General features: G+C 40.3%; 1 protein-coding gene across 5 annotated transcripts in view; it reads left to right on the top strand.

The window, feature by feature from the left end:
- Positions 1 to 20,173, top strand: part of phldb1b (pleckstrin homology-like domain, family B, member 1b) — an 82,664-nt gene that overhangs the window by 25,742 nt on the left and 36,749 nt on the right. For all 5 annotated transcript variants that reach the window (XM_060888384.1, XM_060888381.1, XM_060888382.1 and 2 more), the window contains 2 exons: positions 1 to 23; positions 8,122 to 9,599. The exon at positions 1 to 23 is cut by the window's left edge and continues 91 nt beyond it. In XM_060888384.1, the coding sequence (XP_060744367.1) occupies positions 1 to 23; positions 8,122 to 9,599 (1,501 nt within the window). The remainder of the gene's footprint in view (positions 24 to 8,121; positions 9,600 to 20,173) is intronic.

Genomic DNA, 20,173 nt, shown 5'->3' with positions numbered 1-20,173 from the left:
TCTTAGAACCAGCATGAATAAAGGTAATGCATCATCAGTATCTCACACGTAAACTTATACATGGCCAGCATGAACTTTTTCAGCAATTTGTGCAACAGTAAATCTTCTGTTGGACCAGTTTTGGTATTACTACAGTAACCACTGCATACCAAGATAATCCCACATGATCAGTTTTGAACATGCTTTGACCTAAACATCACAATTTGTCCCTTATCGAAGTTACTCAGATCCTTACACTTGCCTGTTTTTTTCCTCTTTCCTCCTTATTTTTTCTTTCGCTTCTAGCAAACAACAAAAAAGCAAAAAACAAACAAACATGTAGTCTGTATGTCCCAGTGGACTTGGTCCATGCCTGCGATGACAGAATTCCATCATTTTAAGTATGCTGAAAAGCTACTTATTATTTGAAACAATGATGTAAATGTCTTGGTTGTGGATAAACCCGCTCCTTCTGAATCCTAAGACACAATGCCATACATCCAGGTGATCTTATGAAAATGACTCTAGTATATAGCCTAATCGTTTTTTATCAGATAAATACAACCATGTAACAATTTAAAGGAAAAGCTAACATTAGGCAACCTAATAAAGGTTTTCATTTTAACAACCTGCCAGAAAAAAACAGCATCATTTTATTTTTGCACTATTGGCATTTTAATATTCAGTTAAGGTTACATTGTGATAGAGTGCTGTAGACCATACTACGGTGGCCGAGAAGTGCAAAACAAATGAACAAATCCGAAAACACATTAACAAATCCGAAAACAAATTAACAAGTCAGACAACCCGGAATAGGTTGGTATAGTTTGTGAATGGAAACTTACCATCATCGGACGAGACACCTTTCATTCACCTGTATATCTTGACTGACTGGTGTCTTGTCCAATGATTGGTAAGTTTCCATTCACAAACTAAACCTACCGCTTCCGGGTTGTCTGAATCGGTGCACGAAACACATTAACAAATCAGAAAACACAACGACATTTCAGACAACACAACGACATTTCAGACAACCCGGAAGCGGTTGGTATAGTTTGTGATTGGACAAGACACCTGTCACTCAAGGTATACATGAAGTTCAACAGTCTGCCGCAGGGAAAAGTTGGAATGGATGGATGGAATGGATTACTGTGGATTAATTTTGTTATTTTCTTATAATTAAACGGAGAACTTTATACATTACACATAAGATTCCATACCTCTATATCTTGAGTGACAGGTGTCTTGTCCAATGATCGGCAAGTTTCCATTCAAAAACGATACACTACCGTTTCCGGGTTGTCTGACTTGCTAATGTGTTTTTGTATTTGTTAATGTGTTTTTGGATTTGTTAATGTGTTTTTGGATTTGTTAATGTGTTTTTGGATTTGTTAATGTGTTTTTGGATTTGTTAATGTGTTTTTGGATTTGTTAATGTGTTTTTGGATTTGTTAATGTGTTTTTGGATTTGTTAATGTGTTTTTGCACTTCTTGGCCACCGTACCATACAGTCCCACCAGTGTAGAGTTCATGCCAAAATAGCCTTTTAACTCGGTTTTCCAACAATGGACTCAAAACATTCAAATTTAAACATCTCTTGAAATGAAAGTGGTAAGTATACTTAATACAGTGGCTCTCCAACATCCACTCAAAAGATTCACTACTTTTAGAATTTTAACCCTTTTTTACAAGTATGTTGGAAGAATGGAAATTGACATATGGGACATTTTCAATTATGCTAAAAGTCTAGATATAAAATTAGACAGGACATTGGCTGCCAGTCTGAGGCGTTTTTCCCTCTGTTAGATAAACGGACAGAATTTTAGTGGTTGAAACGAACAACTTCACATATTTGGAAGCTTATGAACAAGAACTTTGTTCACTTATGGACAAGAGAGCAGAACTGGGTTTGATATCAACACTTACTTTGAAGTTAGATACATTGTGTCAAAAACGTTTTTGTTCATACGTTTTTATAAATATATTGCACGGGGGGGCACGGTGGCTTAGTGGTTAGCACGTTCGCCTCGCACCTCCAGGGTTGGGGGTTCGATTCCCGCCTCTGCCTTGTGTGTGTGGAGTTTGCATTTTCTCCCCGTGCCTCGGGGGTTTCCTCCGGGTACTCCGGTTTCCTCCCCCGGTCCAAAGACATGCATGGTACTGTAGGTTGATTGGCATCTCTGGAAAATTGTCCCTAGTGTGTGATTGCGTGAGTGAATGAGAGTGTGTGTGTGCCCTGCGATGGGTTGGCACTCCGTCCAGGGTGTATCCTGCCTTGATGCCCGATGACGCCTGAGATAGGCACAGGCTCCCCGTGACCCGAGGTAGTTCGGATAAGCGGTAGAAGATGAATGAATGAATGAATGAATGAATGAATATTGCACCTTGTCGACTAGGTAATAAATAGAAAAACTTAAAAACCCATAAAGTCTTATAGACATGAATGTCTCCTTTCATATGAGTCATTAAGTAGCACTGTGCTGAAGATGGGCACACCAAAACGGGCACAAAGTTTGGCCTCTAGGAATAAAAGAGTATCTTGGGATCTTAAAGCTGATGTAATGTAAAGGAAATCTGTTTGAGGATGAGAATTTCTTTGTAGCAGTCCGTCTATTTCCCCATCGTTACCTTATGGTTGTTATTTATGGGTATTGTTTGAAAGACTAAAGTTGTAAGTGTGATCAGAGGAAATGAGCTTCCTTCACAGGGTTACAGGGTTTTTTTCCCAGATGAGGAAATCTACAAACTTTGTGAGCCTCTAGCAGCTCTGCTGAATCATTTAGAGAGCATGTACAGTAGGTGTCTTTTTTCAGCTTACAAGTATGCCCTCTAGTCAGCTTCCGCTAAAGATGTATCAGCCCTGTAACATCAACTAGACAGAAGCCTGGGGCATACCTAGGACCTTCTGATAAGATCAGATCTCACAGTTGGCTTGGGAATGTATGGGGATTCCCCAGAAGGAGGTGGAGTGGAGATAGAGAGGTCTGGTGTGAGTGGAGATAGAGAGGTCTGGACTGACCTTTTCAGCCTGCTGTCTGTGCAACCCCACCCGGAAAAGTTGAAGGAAAGCAACAGAAACAATGAACAATGAAAGTCAGCCAAGAAAGTGCCACAGTATAGCATCACTGTAATGAACTCATCAAATTCTCCAAAACAGATCTTCAGTTGCTAACCAACAAAAGTGATGGGATTAAAGGTCCGGGTGCTTGACTGTAACTTTTATCTGTTTGTTTTTCTACTGTTTTTATCAGGCTAATGATACAGAGTGGCAGGAAGTTTAGGAGGTTTACACTTAGACAGACACCTCTAATTAGTCATGCCTGCTTCGGGCAATATACGGTCAATAAAAGACAATACCTGGTGACCTCATACCAGGGCATTTCGAATTAAGACTCATCCTGACTGCTTTGGTGCTGAGGCAGATTTCTTAGCATGGATACATTCTTCCTCTTAATATGTCATGAGTAGGTGGATCTCCTTTACAAGCCACAGCGGGGAGCAGGAGGAATCACGTGGATTGTTACAGGGTGAAATCCTGCCTTGAGTTGTAGTATGTAATTTTTTTTTAATAAGGCACTTATTTCAGGCATTTAACCTCACCCTGTCCCAGAGGCACAGAGGCTCCTGTGTTAAAGGAAAATGGCTCAAACCAATCTCCAATCTGCCTCCTGTTATGTTTTGCCTTTTCCTGCTGGGCTACAAAACATGTAAACATCTTCGGTCTGTTGCATTTCCCAGGCTGATGAAATGATCCTGATCTGAAAGTATTTCATCCAATGTGCCCAAATCAGCAAAGCTGCTCAAGACTCATTCATTCATTCATCTTCTACCGCTTATCCGAACTACCTCGGGTCACGGGGAGCCTGTGCCTATCTCAGGCGTCATCGGGCATCAAGGCAGGATACACCCTGGACGGAGTGCCAACCCATCGCAGGGCGCACACACACACTCTCATTCACTCATGCACTCACACACTACGGACAATTTTCCAGAGATGCCAATCAACCTACCATGCATGTCTTTGGACCGGGGGAGGAAACCGGAGTACCCGGAGGAAACCCCCGAGGCACGGGGAGAACATGCAAACTCCACACACACAAGGCGGAGGCGGGAATCGAACCCCGACCCTGGAGGTGTGAGGCGAACGTGCTAACCACTAAGCCACCGTGCCCCCCTGCTCAAGACTCAATATGATCAATTTCATATTTGTTTACATATCATTAGTTTTTTGAAGATGGCAGGTGATGTGGACAGCGGTAGCTTAGCAGTTACACCATGAGTCCCAGCACTGCCAAGCTGAAACTGTTCACCTGTTTAGTTGTATAAATGAAATGTAAGTCACTTTGTTTGAGAAATACCATAACTGTAATGTCATGTAAAGGGTTTTATACTGTACATATCCACAATATCAGTAATGAATAAACGCTACATAGCTGCATCACTTGAGATGTAATCTCTGATCCACATGATCCAAACGAATCCACATTTTTTTTTTATCTCGACCCTGCTTTACTTTTCTCCCCCCTCAGTTGGGTTGGTCTTCAAGACACTTCAAGCCATCAAAACAGTTGAACACTGTAATGAAACCCTTCAAATTTGGCAATTTTTCCCGCAAACATTATTTAAAAAAAAAAAACATGCAAAAGAACAATAATAGAGGTAAATAATTTGGGCTAGTTTTTGGTTTTGTCACAGACCAGGCAGATGTCAAGAAGGATTTATTGTCATATCTCTCATCACAGAGAGATTTAATGTTGGTAACGAAATATACAGTCTGCGACCACAAGTGAGTTTCATATTCTTCAATTTAACACAAACGTTTTTATTACAAATATCAGTAACAACTTGAGTGAAAAGTGGTGTCTGTGAAATATTTACATGAATTTCCTAATATGTGGTTTCGCCTTTTTGCTATCATGACGGTTTGTGCTTGAACCGGCATGAACACCAAAAGTTTGAGCAAAAAAGTGAAGATTCATGTCTGAGCAAATCCATCAGCATTTCATCTAAATGCACGCTTAAGAAGAAGGGTTAAAGCTGACAGAAAAGCTGACCTTTAGTACAAAGGAATTGGTCAATATCAAAACCTTCAATTTATATGGTTCTGTACAAATTGGACAACTTCCTCAATATTTATCCGCTAATTTCCAGTTTTAAATAAACAAAATAAAAATATCCCAGATTTTTAAAAGTGTGTGATAGCTTAGTGGTTAAGGTGTTGGACTACTGTTTGGAAGGTTATGAGATCAAATCCCAGCTCCACCAAGCTGCCACTGCTGGGCCTCTGAGCAAGGCCTTTAACCCTCAATTGCTCAGTTGTATAAAATGAGATTATTTTGTAAGTTACTCTGGATAAAGGGGTCTGCTAAATGCTGTAAATGTAGTGCACATATTCATCAGCCTGAATGAATGAAATTCTGAAAAGATTCCTCTCTGTGTGTGTGTGTGTGTGTGTGTGTGTGTGTGTGTGTGCCTCTCAAACACTCAAGCAATACTGTTTCGCTTGAAAGTTTGTGAATTCTTTAGAAATTCCTATATTTCTGCATAAATGTGACCCAAAATAAAAAAGTCTCATCAAACAAATGAGCCAACAATATTATACTACTTCATTTAATTATTGAGAAAAGTATGCAAACCTTTGTTTTCAGTATTTTTATTTTATTTATTTATTTTTTAAATTTTATTCCATTTCCCTTGTATAGAACAGCTTCAATACTCGTATTTTAGTGGGTGTCCTCACATGAACTGCTTGCTTCAGGTCCACAATTTTGCACATGATACTACCACTACCATGTTTCACAGACAATTTAAGGATCTTATGCTGGAATTCACTATTTTCCTTTCTCCAAAAATAATGCTTCTCAATTTAAAACAAAAAGTTTTATTTTGGTCTCATTTCTCCACAAATTATTTTTCCAATTGTCCTCTGGCTTGTCCACATGATCTTTAGCAAACTCCATGGGCAGCAATGTTCTTTTTGGAGAGTATTGACTTTCTCCTTGCAACTATGCCTTGCACACCAAGGTTAGACTCGTGAACATTAAAAGAGGCCTTTAGATGCTTAGTAGTTACCCTGTGTTCCTCTCTGAAATAACAGACTATTACATGTCTTGCTTTTGGAGTGATTTTTGTTGGTTGACCACTTCTGGGAATGTACCAATGGACTTAAATTTATTCCATTTGTACAGAATTTGAGAGTCCAAACTCTTAAGAGAGGATTTTGTAACCTTTTCCAGCCTGATGAGCAACAATAACTCTTTTTCTGAAGTCCTCAGTAATGATCCACTTCCACAGACACGCATCATGAACATCAGACTTTGTCCAGTTTTATTTAAAGAACAGAGATATATCACTCAGGGAGACCTGATTGTCATCTCATTGACTAAAATCAGATGGACTCTAATTTCACCTTGAAATTAAGTACTAAACCTAAAGGCTCACATACTTTTGCCTCTCACAGATATATAATATTGGAACTTTCTCCTGAATAAAAAACATACAAAGTATAATATATTTGTCTGAGCTGTATGATTGGGTTCTCTTTGTGTACTTTTAGGACTTGTGTGAAAATTTGATGTTTTGGGTCATATCATATTTAATTTTCAATTAACTGTGTGTGTGTGTATGTATGAATGTGTGTATGTGTGTGTATATGTATGTGTATATATATATATATATATATATATATATATATATATATATATATATATATATATATATATATATATATATAATATGTATGTGTGTGTGTATATGTATATATATATATATAATATGTATGTGTGTGTGTATATGTATATAATATATAAAATATACACACATACATATACACATATACACACACACACACACACACACATACATACACACACACACACACACACACACACACATATATATGGGCTACAATTAACAAAAAAAACATGACACAGAGTCACACAATAAACGACACCAATAAAATACCTCGTGTGGTAAATATTATACTCTACAAAGCAAACTCTATTCTATTACATAGTTACCAGTAAAGGTGAAAAAATGACTTAACTAACTAAAATTAGTTATAAAATGTTCTCTCTTGTAACGTGACTGAGTGCAGTGGGCAGAGAACGAGAGGGGAACAAAGTGAAATAAGATGAAATGAATTAAAATGAAAAGGAGTGTGTTGCTTTAAGAGACAGAAGTCAGATGTTTTCTCCGCCTCGCTTTTTTTTATTTAATTTTTCCGGCATATCCCGCCTCCTGCGCTGGGATTGTCCAATCGGTGGCTTGCTCTATTATGGAATCGACTTTTAGCCAATGCTTGCTTAGGATTCGCAATACTACCAGCCAATCATGCTCTACGGGAGGCGGGTCTTGCCGGAATACAGGTGTGTGGGGAAAAAATAACGCCGCACATCAGCACCGTGGACAGGGCTGGGCAGCCGGCTTTAGTTGAACGCCGTGATTTTCTTAATTACAAAGATCGGTTCAGCAGCAAACGTGTCTTTATGTAAGTACTGATTTATTCCCTATTACGCTTTAATGTCGAGTCGGAACGGAGATCAGCGTGATGCTGATTTTCGACAGATGCGCCGAAAGCCCAATGGAAACGAATCTGTCAACCCGTTATTTTTAATGCCATAAACACAAACCTCACATTTTAAATCTCACTTTTAAAACAAAAACTATGCATCGTTTGTATTCTTTGTTTAAATGCATGTATCATAAGTGTGATTTGATAAATTAACAAAGCTAAATGTGTCGTGTACTGATGATTTGTACAATTTGCGCATATTTTTTCAGTTGATTTAGTTGTTGCAAGTCTTTTCCTGTGTTTTATTTAATTACAGATTCGTTGGAGTGCTAAGATTGACAGCTGTATTGGTTTGGGAAGCAGCATTGTATAACTTGTGTTGACATGATACTTGGTTTGAGTAAAGCAGGGTGCGCGTGCGTGTGTGTGTGTGCGTGTGTGTGTGTGTGTGTGCTGTCCATGAGTGTGCTGACCATCATATCTGTGTGCTGTGAAAATATGTCATGATTACATGATGGTACATTTAAGTAGGGACATCACATATATTGGTACAGAATTATGTTAAACTAGCTGTTGTTTTTGTTTGTTATTCTCACATTGCTTTTTTCTATTGCTTTTTTTTCTGACAGACACAGAGAGCTTTGTCAATGGGAACCACCAGTCAGGAGGACCTGAGTCTCACCCATCCGGTCACGAGAGAGTGCGTCCTGTGCACAGTGCTATTGTCAGTTCCATTGAAAAGGACCTTCAGGACATTATGGACTCCTTAGTCATGGATGAACCCCTGCCATCTTCCTCCTCCTGTGACCCCAATAAGCCATCCAGTCCCCATGCTGCTCAGTCCCCGTTGTCTCCCATGTTAAACGGAGGTGGTCGCTATCTCCTTTCACCCCCAACGAGCCCTGGTGCTATGTCTGTGGGCTCCAGTTATGAGAATACCTCTCCGCCCTTCTCCCCTCTATCCTCACCCTCAGCTGCAAGTAGTGGAAGCTTCAACAGCCTTTCACCAAGTGGTTGCCAGGACCAGATTCCTGCTCTTCCTCCAGTTCCGGTCAGGTCCTCCAGTTACAATTACACGAGCCAGCCACCCATACCTCAGCCTCGGACTATGCTGCCTAACCCGAAGGTGCCTGAGAGCCCTCGGGCCCAGAGAAAGGCTCTATTGGAAGCCCCGCCAAGCCCTAAACCAGCTCGCAGGGGGCTGAGTCAGGATAGCCCTTTGGGGAAGTCCTTCGACAGCTCCAGACTGCCCCCAATGTTGCCTTCAGTTTCAGTATCTTCAGTATGCAGTGATGCATCATCTGTCAGACTAGCTGTACCATCCAGTCCCAAACTGACTTCCAAATTTACCACAGCATCAAATTTGTCCCCTCCTTGTCCCAGAGTAAAAATGACTAGCAGTCTACAGGATCATCCATCCAATCTGTTTCATGATCAGTCACAGCCAGATCGCTCACTCACTTCTAGCCCCTCCCAGCTTCTCTCTCCTCCACCTCGGGCATTCCAGCCCCCCCTGGACCCAATTGTTCACATAATCCAGGGTGGACAGCCACAGCCACACTCACTTCAACCTCCAGAGAGTCCTCGGCTGGCCCGCAGGAACCTAGAGGCTGGCTGCGGCAATAGCGTGAGGGATCTGCCACCTCTCAGCCCCTCCCTGGCACGTAGAGGAGTACCAGTACTACCAGGTGCACTTTCAGGAACCCTCCCAACCTGGTCATCAGAGAGCCCTACTGCTAAGATAGTTCCAGAGAGTCCCAGACAGAGACGCAAGGCTTCCTCTCCCTCTCAGGAACTATACAGTCCCCGACTAGTGCGTGCCCGCAGCCCCTCTCCCACCTCAGATAATGGTGGACGCAAAGGAAGCTTTGGAAAGACTCTTTCTCCTGCCTTCAGTTTAGGCTCCCTTCCTGGATCTACACCCTTAGCTAGTCCCAGGAACCAAAGAAAGATGTCAGCAGGGCACAGGGACTTGCGGATTGGCCACCCAGGCATGAGGGAGCGCAAGAATAGCATCACAGAGATCAGTGACAACGAAGACGAGTTGCTGGAATACCACCGGCGCCAGCGCGAAGAGCGCCTTAGGGAGCAGGAAATGGAAAGGCTGGTAAGTGACATGATGGAACAGTGTGATCTGGAAAATACTTTAGCCACATGACATTCAAGTGTACCAGATAGTAATTAAAACACTGCAGGTTGCATTTGTCTTCCCTGTAAATATTTTGGCAGCTTTATTAATGAGCTCAAGTGTACCTTAACATTATACATTTTTTGTTGGTTTCTTGAGGTACTGCAGGGAAATGGCAACAAATATTAGCATTTATTTAGTTAACCTGTATTTCCTGAGTATTTCATACCATTGTTTTTGTTATTGGTGAAGAAGAATTGCAGTTGCTGACGATATTCTGATGATTGATAAGAATTGACTTTTATAATTTGTAGCCATGAAGGTCTTTGTTAGAGTCTGAAAGCTGTTGTTCCTCAAGATAACAAGCATTCCAAGCTGATTGAGGCTGCTGTCTAACTGTGAGCGAAGGCTCTGATTTCACCATGGCAACATTATTGTATGTTGTCCTTCTTACAGCGGGGTGAGCGATACAGAGAGACAGACATCTCTGTCTGGTTGTTTGTCTGAATGAAGCTATGGAGTCAGCTGTCTTAAGACTTTTGGGGGGGAGGACGACTTTTTTTTTTTTTCTTCTCGATCCAACTTTTTCACTGAGGGAAGAAAATAAGGTGATCTAATTATATAAATGGTGTACGTGTGTACATTTTGGCCTATTGCCATTTATGATGCAAAGGCCCTCAAGACGAAATCAATAAAGGATTTGTTAAGGATAAAATAATCCTGGCTGAGGCTGTAAACGGTAGAGCTTTGATTTAAACTTCGCTTCGACGTTGAGCAAGCTGAGTGCGTTTGTTTAAGATGAAGTGTAAAGAGCACAAGACCGTTCAAGCTTTGCTTAAGAGTTAAGAAGCATCTATTTGGATTAAACTGATTTTAATTAGACCATCCTTAAAAATATTTTGGTTTGCAGTGATTACGTAGGTATGACTTTAAACAAATTAGCATATTGTCACGTCACTGACTGGGTCTTCAACCCGTGCCTTCGGGCGCATCATTGCAAACCTCATTTAGATGCAGGTTAAATAGACCACAAACAAATTTGTGACCGTGAACATTTTGTTTACTGCAGCCGCAGCCATCATTACCAAGCGCGAACCGTTGACTCTGACAGTGAATGAGAGTGCGAGACGAAGCGAACGCACAGGCCACAGTGTGACATCCGTTAACCAATACTGTAAACATAGATGACGTCACGGGTTTTTATTTAAAAGACAGAACGTAGCCTTCGTTTGTATGTAGACCTAGGCAATTTATATATTTACAATACTTACTAAAATATAATTAATATTATTTTATTGCTTTTGTATTAGTTGTCCGAAGAGTAAAAAAAAAAATTGGTCAGTCTTAACGCAAATTTACAACCAGCAAGTCGGTCGGACTTGAAGCAAAAAAAAAAAATAAAAAATTTCATCGGTCCTAAATTGACAGGGTCGGTCGGGTTACGGCAAACAAGAATATTTTTAAGGATGGCTTTATATATTCAGTATATTACTTTATACTATTTGCATATCGAATAACAGTACTTGACTTTTTTTTTCGCTGTGGAAATGTAAGCTAATGTAGTTAAAATCTGACACAACTTGGATGGTGCTAATCAGAGTGTTTTCAAAAGTCCTGCTTGTGTTCTGTGTCACATGATGAAAAAAGCTTTAACACGTCATTGCGGCATTTATCAGACTAGTATTCTTACCAAACTAAACATACCTTAGTGCTACGCGTAGCTGAAGTGGGCCAGAAGCCGGGGTCTAAATACACAGCGTTGACCGAGCCAGTTGAGGTCAGAGGTAAGCAGCAGTGAGACTTCCATGCCCTTCCAGCATAACTCACACCACAGTGTAAGAGGGGAATGCAGTACAGGTTATATTTACCCCATAAATCCCACTGTGCAAAGTTCTTCTCAGTAAATGGATTCAGTAGGCATATTGAACATTTCAATCAGGCTTGTAATATAAAAATAGTCCAAAAAACCTCCCACGACGCAGAACGACGTTAAATCACGGCTTTTACAGGATCCGTCTAAAAAGCCATCTCATGTCTGAGGATCGTTGTGTCCTGCACCATAGCAGTCGAGCGTGGCATTGACCTCAAACGTGTGATCCAAATATCTGTCTTTTTCTACTGTAAATCTAATAGAGTTAGGAATTGAAAGACTTTCATGATGTGTGTTATTTTTGAGTTATTTATTTATTTTTTATTAGTTAGCCTTCAGAGGCTCCAGAGTATTGTTTGGTTGCTGGAGAGACAGCCTTGGCACACACACACTTGGCATATGTCACCAGTCTGTCAGTCGGTTCGTGCTGTAAAGATGCCAAGGCTGGCCAAAGATGACCTCATTCATTTTTAAAGCAAAATATCTAGTGGTGGCAACATGTTCCCTTTATACCTTAAGATGAAATATGACAGTATATAAGTCAGAAATTTGAACTGTCACATGAGCTTTATTGTGTAACAATATAGTAGTTTACAGTAATTGTGTTTTAATGTAACTCAGTCTTGCATGGAATACTGTACCAAATGTCGTGTGTGTGCGTGTGTGTGTGAGAGAGATAGAGAAAGCAGGGCTGTCAAGTGTCACGCATCGAGAGTGACAGTCACGCATTTCGGTCTTTTCTCACACTCTCTCGCCACACATCGTATTGCTCACGCAGAAAAACTTTTTGACTATTTATCATATATTTAATAAGCCGCAGCCCCAAAATGTATCAGTCCGCACCGCTGTCTCTAAGGAACCGGGTAGGAATCAAGCGCGTCTCCCCTGGAGCTCTTAGTCAAGCCTGACACTTATCAGCCAATCAAAAAAAAGAGGCTACACAATAGCCAATCAGAAAATAGCACTATTGTATATGGGTAAGATTTAATGCAAGAACCATTAGAAAAAAAGCAGATCCTGGAATTGTTCAGCATCATCCTCGTTCACCCACAGAGATGGGGTGGGTGGGTGGGAGGAGATGTCACTCTTGCCTGTCTATAAAACTTAAGAGCCATGAGAGAGAATAATTAGATTCTTTAGAATTAAAGGATAACATGGTGTTACTGCTGATTTTTCTGTTTCAACAAGTTACCTAATCAATTCCAGCCAGTGCTTTTGAGGCTATTTTGCTGTTTATGGTACTAAATTTAATAAGTCACGGTTCAGGAGATTATACTTTGAGATATACTAAAAAAAAACATACACAAATATTTCCAACCATCAGTTGTTTAATCACAGTTGCTTATACTCCATATTACTGTCTAAATGATTTCAGCTTTGATGGAAATGAGCTGGAAAATGAGTTGGAAACTCTACATAAGTAAAAAGTGAGGTTTGTGGCAGTAGGAGTAAGTGTGGAACTGACCGCTGTGTTTAGAGTGATGCGTTACTGGTCAAGCAGAATGTGAGAGAAAGTATCTAGCTTCTCTTCTCCAGAACTGTGGCACGTTAAAGCAGCAGTGGGCCATTAATAATCGAGGGCGGCCCTTCTGCAGCAAATTAAACTAGATTTGTAAAGTTCGTTGCGACAAACTTTGATGTTGGCTTTGACGAGGTAAGTATTCGCAAAGGCCAGTGCTTTTTGGAGGCCAGTGGACATAAGGGTCAGTGTTACTTTTGGAGGCAAGAGGACAGAAAGATAGGGTGCCAAAACAGTTGGAGGCAAGTGGAGATGAGCATGTGACGTCATCCAAATACTCCTGAGGAAGTTCACCTCATTGGGCTGAGTGTTTTGATATGTCACATGTTCATGTTGTGCTAATTTTTGATTTTCACGTGACATCACGTGACGTCATCAGAATACACATGAGGCAGTTCCCCTCATTGTGCTGAGTGTTTTGATATGTCACATGTCCATGTTGTAAAAAGTTTTTTGATTTTGCATATATTGGGGGCGGGGCCGCGGGACAACCAAAAGGCCAGTCGGTACACTACAAGATGCTACAATTTAAAAGTTTGTTCAGATTATCACCCTAAAGGAGCTGGCCGAGTTTGGTGTAGATAGTTCAAAAGCTTGCCGAGTTATAAACCTCCAAAGTTTATAATGGGAGTCTATGCAGAAAAAAGGCCACTTTGAGACCCGGTACCGGAAGTACCGGTACTCGGATCGCTTATAAAAGTCATAGCAACAAACTTCAGACCAGGTTCTACAACATATCCGAATTTGGTGCATGTGGCTCGAAAGCTCTAGGCCGCATTAAATTTTATACATTTTTGTCTAAGCTGAAATAGGAATACAGAATGTTGGCTTCTACAAAACCAACATAATGAATACGCTTGAGAGAAAGCGAGAATTATCCAAATTACATGTGACCTCAGTCCCTTTTAACCCAGATTCAGTAATACATTTCTTAAATCAATGACCGTGTCAAATTCAGATGGTCCAAATGTTAATGACCGCAATAAAGCTGCTTTGTCTATAGACCTGTTCAGAGTATTTGTTATGGTTGGATTTTGGCTGGATAATATGGTTTCACATTCTCTAAGTAAGAGCAGAGTGTGAAGGTTGAATTAGCAGAGCAGTAACACAACTGGACTTAGAATATTGCAATCCAGACAGTATAATGGAAGGCAAGAGGACAAATTGTTGGTGCGTGTCTTAAGCATCTCCCAAGACCTGCACGATCACCAGATTTTGTATAATTTGGGTGTTTTGAAGGAGCTAATCAGGAAACCCCCAACATCCTGTAGTGACCTGGTCAGTGTTGTGCAAGAGGAATGGCTCAGAATCTCTCTAGCCACAGAGCTAAACAAATTGATGCTGCATTGTCTGCAAAAGGAACCCTGACCATACTAATAAATTAAATCAATAAGTTGGTCTGAAATCAGGTGTTTCAGTTGCGTTGCTCATCTCACGTACATTAGAACCTGATTAAAAAACTGGTTTTCTCTGGTCACATTCAAACAGAGCAGCAACGGAGCAAAAGAATTTTGAACGAATCAGAATTTTTGTGAATTTAGGAATTTTCATTTTGCTGAATCACTACTATAAGCCTGTCAAAGCTGTATTCTGGCTGCAACAGAGAGAAAAAATCTGCTTTATACAACAGACGTAGGTCCTTGTGTTAGTAAAGCTGGTTATGTGGTAGCGGAAGGTCATGAGTTCGAATCCCAGGTCCACCAAGCTGCCACTGCTGGGCCCCTGAGCAAGGTCCTTAATCCTCAATTGCTCAGTTGTATAAATTGAAATAAAATGTAAGTCAATCTGGATAATACCAGAAATATAAATGTAAATCTGTGGGAACTACTGATTGGTGGGAAATGCCTCAGAAAGTTATCCTCAGGTTCATTCATACCTTCATACTTCAAGTTAATTGACATCTGGACGCACTGACTGTCTAGTTACCTTCATATACTAGACATTTTGAAATGACCAGAATGACTGAAAAAGATTTCACAGATGACTCAGCTGCTCTGAGTCAACTCCTCTAGTGAGTTTACACGTTCTCCTTCTTCCATATTTGGCTCTTTATAACTGTATGTCATATCAGAACACTGAGCCAAGACTAATGGACTGAATTTATGGAGTAACAGCAGGAACTGAGTGAATGAGCTGGCTAGACTCCGACGTCTCAGCGAATCGGTATACGGCAGCCAGAGCGAAGCAGACGTCTGCAAGTTACACGGCTGAATTGTAAGTCCAAACAAGCCAACGTTTTTCTGGACGGACTTCTGTTATTTATTTCTCGTGGCTTTCCGCTCTGCCGGATGAAATATTTCAAAAATGACTAGCAGAAACGTGCCTGAATTTCTGGGTTTGATTTTAAATTGAATGAAAAGATAGCAGGATATTATAAATACACTTCCTATAATATAGCTTGAATTTGAGGTGCAAACCTGCACGCTACTGATTTTTACCTCACAAATTAAAGCTTGACTGAGTCTCATGCTGAGAGAGAAATTCCAAACACAGCCACATAGGAGACGAGAGTCTCTCTCTGTGTGTGTGTGTGTGTGTGTGTGTGTGTGTGTGTGTGTGAGATCATCACAGACAGGCAGGCCTTAGGAATGTAGGCGTCTGGGGTCAGATGGCACAGCCCTTTGTCCTGCACTCTGATTGGTCAGTACATGCTGGATTTGCCGGAGTGGAAATGAGAGCAGGAGCAAGAAAACCATGAATCACTTCAACTACAGCTTGTCCAAGACTTCTTAGTTCTTATCTTGTACATTTCATATTGTTGGGCTTTGAAGAAGGTTTTGCTCACTCGTTTATTGTTGCGCACAGCAATTGTTAAACACAGCAGAACAGCTTACACTCATGTACAGTGTGTTAGGTTTATTTTGCATGACCCATTCTTTCAGATGATACAACATTATCAGCTATCTTTTCTCCGATCTCCTTTAAATGGATGTGAACGGTGGCGGTTCTCTTGCGAAAACTATTTATAACAATAATTCATTTTGAGTCATTTTGTAGGAAAGTACTGAAACACGTTAAAAAACACGCAACCACTTCCTGTATTGTTAAACGGTATTTTGCTGATAGCTCTCCTTTGCTCTGAAAGCAACCCTTTGCTGAAAGCTAGGATTCATTTATAAATCTTTCTATTCACTGAATGAACTCTCAAGATAAGGTGTAAAATAAAGGGGTTGTAGAATTTAACTGGCCACTAAATAAAGAGATTAATGACAATCGCTTTTTCCCTCCTTTGTTATATAGATCGTGTCATTTAGAGGGTGATTACTGAGACGTGCTTCCTCTCAAACAATGTATTGGAACTGTTTCTTACGATATGTCTATCACACAATTAGTTAGTGGCACTCTGACTGACAGGTGCGAATAACACCATTCCTCTTTTACCCTTACCCCACAGCTAGCGCTGTTATTCACGACTTCAAATCACGGGCTGCTGGGGCATCAGGGGCACATGCCTCATGCAACACCGATAAACTATTTCTGTTATATTTTAATGCTGTGTCCTTTATTTCCACATAATTTTAAATAATGTTATACTGTATTTATCTGCTAAATGCTGTAAATGTCTTCTTTGGCACCATTAGTTCTCAATAGATACAAGATGCAAGATAGAAAGTATACCGTTAGCGTCATACCAAGGCTTCTCGTTGCTGAGTAAAATAATATATTAGCCTGTTTTTAGCATCATCAGCTTGCGAACATAGATGACTTCTTATTAAAGAAAATACTCTGCTAAGTCTTCTCAGGCCAATGTGGACCATAACGCTCATAGTGATCCTTATGCTGCGTTCACACACACATCAACATCGAACGTTGCTGACTAGATGTGGATGTGTCCAGCAACAAGCAAAACTGAAAGAGCAACACTGCTCCACCTTCTTATTGTATGATCTGATGTGTGTGTGTGTGTGTACACACTGCTGAATCTTGCACACAAACACCAACTCTCCCTCCAGAATGTTTCATTTTAAAGGAAAAAACTGATTTGGAATCCTATTTGCTCCAACCACTGATAAATCTTATTACTATGGCAACCAGTAGTTTAAACGCCTCCAGAGACTGGCAACTTGCAGCGATCATAAGTGTGTGAAAGTAGCATTGGTCAGCGTCCCAGCAGGGACAGCTTGGTGGACCTGGGATTTAAACTTGCAACCTTCTAATTTGCTTAGTAATAATGTCTAGTAAGTGAATCATAAGAAGAGCAGGAGAGTTTAACTTCACTGATTGGTTTCTGAGTTTTAGTGTGTTCTGTGGGTTAGAAGAAGAGGAGGATGATATGAGGAGAGGAGGAAGGGGAATGGTGGAAAGAGTTTGTTTGTTCATCTGTCCCAACATGTGTGAGTTTGTACAAGTAGGAACTTAAAGACTCCACCTCCAGGAGAGAATGTCTCCACAGTGTGAGAACTAGAACCACTTTAAAGCAAGCACAATGAGGGTAAGTGGGATTTTGTTCCATTTGGGGATTTGTGGGATTTTCTGTCTTCTTGTACTGTTAAGTAAAGGAAAAAAGGCTGCTTTTTTTCCCTTCAGTATACTTCTGATGGTTCAATTTGAATCTCTCAGATATGTGAAATGGTGTAAACAGATCTTATCCAATTAATCTGAATTTATTTGTTTGCATTAAAATGACCTACTGAATTATGATAAAAGCAGGAATAAGCCAAATCGTTAGTCTTTAAATGTGAATATTAATATTCTTTCATTTATTTCTTTACCATTCGAATCAAGCAAATATGTGAAGTGGTGTAATAGGTGGAGTCCGTTCATTCAAATAATTTGAATTAATATTCCATCTTAGCATGTGTTTGCATGAGAATGACCTACTGAATTATGAAAAAAACAAAACGAGGAATAAATAAAATTGTTCCCTCGAGGAGTTTTGTGCCAAAAATGCTAAATTTAGCTGTAGATTTTCAGTAATATTCAATGCAACTTGTGTTTTGTTTGTACCTTTTTATTAAATTGCCGAAGCCACAAGCACACACTAGGCTCTTGTTTCAAACGTCTACCAGTGATAACACGCGTCATTACTTTCTATGAGCGCCGTCCTCATGCTCTGTGGGTTATGATGTCAGGTCTGCCTCGTTATGAGAGAACGTGTCAAAGGTTGAAGCAGTGCACAGGTTTCCTCATAACACTGTTTATTCTCCTGAGTGGAAGCCAGAGTATCATAGACTCAGCAGGCCTAGATGGAGATGAAGTGTGTACTGCAGCCTGAATGGAGAAAGGTCTTACAACCTGAGCTTTCATCAGCTCTTGCTACCTGAAGGAACATGCCTCCTGAATTCAGCTGGAAGCTTATAAACCTTCACTGACAGTTTACTGAGAAGGGTGGAGTTGCATTTTCTAGGACCAGACTGAACACTTTCAGGCAGCATGAACTTCCTGTGTGTAATCTTTCTGTTCTTATAATGTATTTGTTTACCTTGAAGGTTTCTCTCTTTTGGCCAGAAGCTGCTGAATGTAGTCTTGCTCACGCAGGGGCAGATGTGTTTAGACGATGAACTTGCCAGTTGATTGTATATCCTCCCTAATTTAGTCTGAAACACGGTAATGCATTCCAAAAGCTTCGGAACAGAAGGATTACAGGATACTGGCATTCAGACGTGCAATTTTCTCAGAAAGACATCTGAGTCAGATTCGGGGGAGGAAGCCTCTATTTGACATAGTAAAAAAAGAGATTCCTCCAGATAAAATCACATTCAGAACATTACATTAAAAGAGAAACTTAACAGGAAAACAGAGTGTTTAAACATGTTTAAGCTGATCTTTAGTTTGAAAATGATCTCGGTGTTAAAAGATTTTTTTAGTTGTTGTTTTTTTTTGGACCTGCCCACCAAACATCAAGGAAATCCTTGATCCTTGCAGCTTCTGAAGGGTCGGGGGTGTTTCAGCTGAGAGCTCTGTAGCTGGAGGGCTTGTGGGCTGCAGATTACAGGTTTAACTAATGGAGGGTTTGGAGAAGCTTCATCACGCAAGATCACAGTACAGCAGAAGCTCAACCCAGCTTTGAGCTTTATACGAAGAATGAAGCATGATCAAGAACTTCCAACACTAAATATTTATCTTCTTTTCATCATGATTTTAGCTTTGTGCATTAACATAGTTCAGTGCAGTGATTATTAGACGTGTGCCGTGTTTTAGAGGGAAAACAAATTCTTTAAATGTTAATGTTCTTTAAGTAACTCGGGTAACTTCAGTCATTTGAATCGGTCAATTATGTGGGATGGTGGAAATGGAGACTGTTTGCCCAATTAATCCAAATTAATTAGGAATTGTACCTAATGAGTTATTAAATAAACAAATTAGTTTCTCCAGGATTTCACCTAGATTTTTTATTTTTTTTGTCATTTGTTTTGATTTTGCTTCAGCTTTATAAATGTTAACACAACTTGCAGAATATTGCTGGAAAACACTTGAATTCAGGAGACTGCTAGCACCAATAGTCGTCTTTCGAACCACCACCAGTGAAGACATGTAATTACTTTGTTTGTGAATTAAAAAAAGCCCGAATGTGTGTTGTGATGTCACACAATGTGTCTTGGCCAAAATCTGTGGAGTAATTTTGAGAAATAATAATATTGCTAGCGTTAATTACATGTTAATCTCTGCGATTGCAAAATCATGGAATCCTGGAGGGATTGTAAATTTGTCTTGGAAAAATTGGGACACAAAGATGCATTACAAGAAAAAAAAAAACACTCTTCCCAGTTTATCTGCATGCAGTTTGGACTATAATTAAGTGTAATGTATTGCCGTGTTGAAATGTCACTGCTGCTGCCCTTCAAGGTGGGCCTGAGAGATACATAGAGACAGCTGTCCTGCTGAGCCAAGACTCTTCTAAGAGCCAGAGCAGTAGGAGATCGGAGCCATGCTGCTCCATTAGCACATGAGAAGTGTGTTTGTCAGCACACTGCTCAACACACTGCTCAGTTTACTGCTCCTTTAACCGCTCGTGTTCTTAGAGCATCTCTCTTCAGGATGACGCTCTGAAGGCCCAGGTCTGATAAGAGCAGATATATACAGCATCATTTCCTTTTCTTTCTGCTCTTGCCATATCTATGTCACCGCTTTGTCTTACTCATGATTCCCAGAGGAAATTAAACGGTCGGTTTCTCTCTTCTAAATCAAAACTCTTATTAAAGGCAAGACATCCGTTCAGTTTTA

This window comes from Tachysurus vachellii, chromosome 15 (genome assembly GCF_030014155.1).
Source record: "Tachysurus vachellii isolate PV-2020 chromosome 15, HZAU_Pvac_v1, whole genome shotgun sequence".
Classification (NCBI taxonomy): domain Eukaryota; kingdom Metazoa; phylum Chordata; class Actinopteri; order Siluriformes; family Bagridae; genus Tachysurus; species Tachysurus vachellii.
Note: the sequence above shows the minus strand (reverse complement) of the source record. Positions and strands in the feature narration are given on the sequence as shown.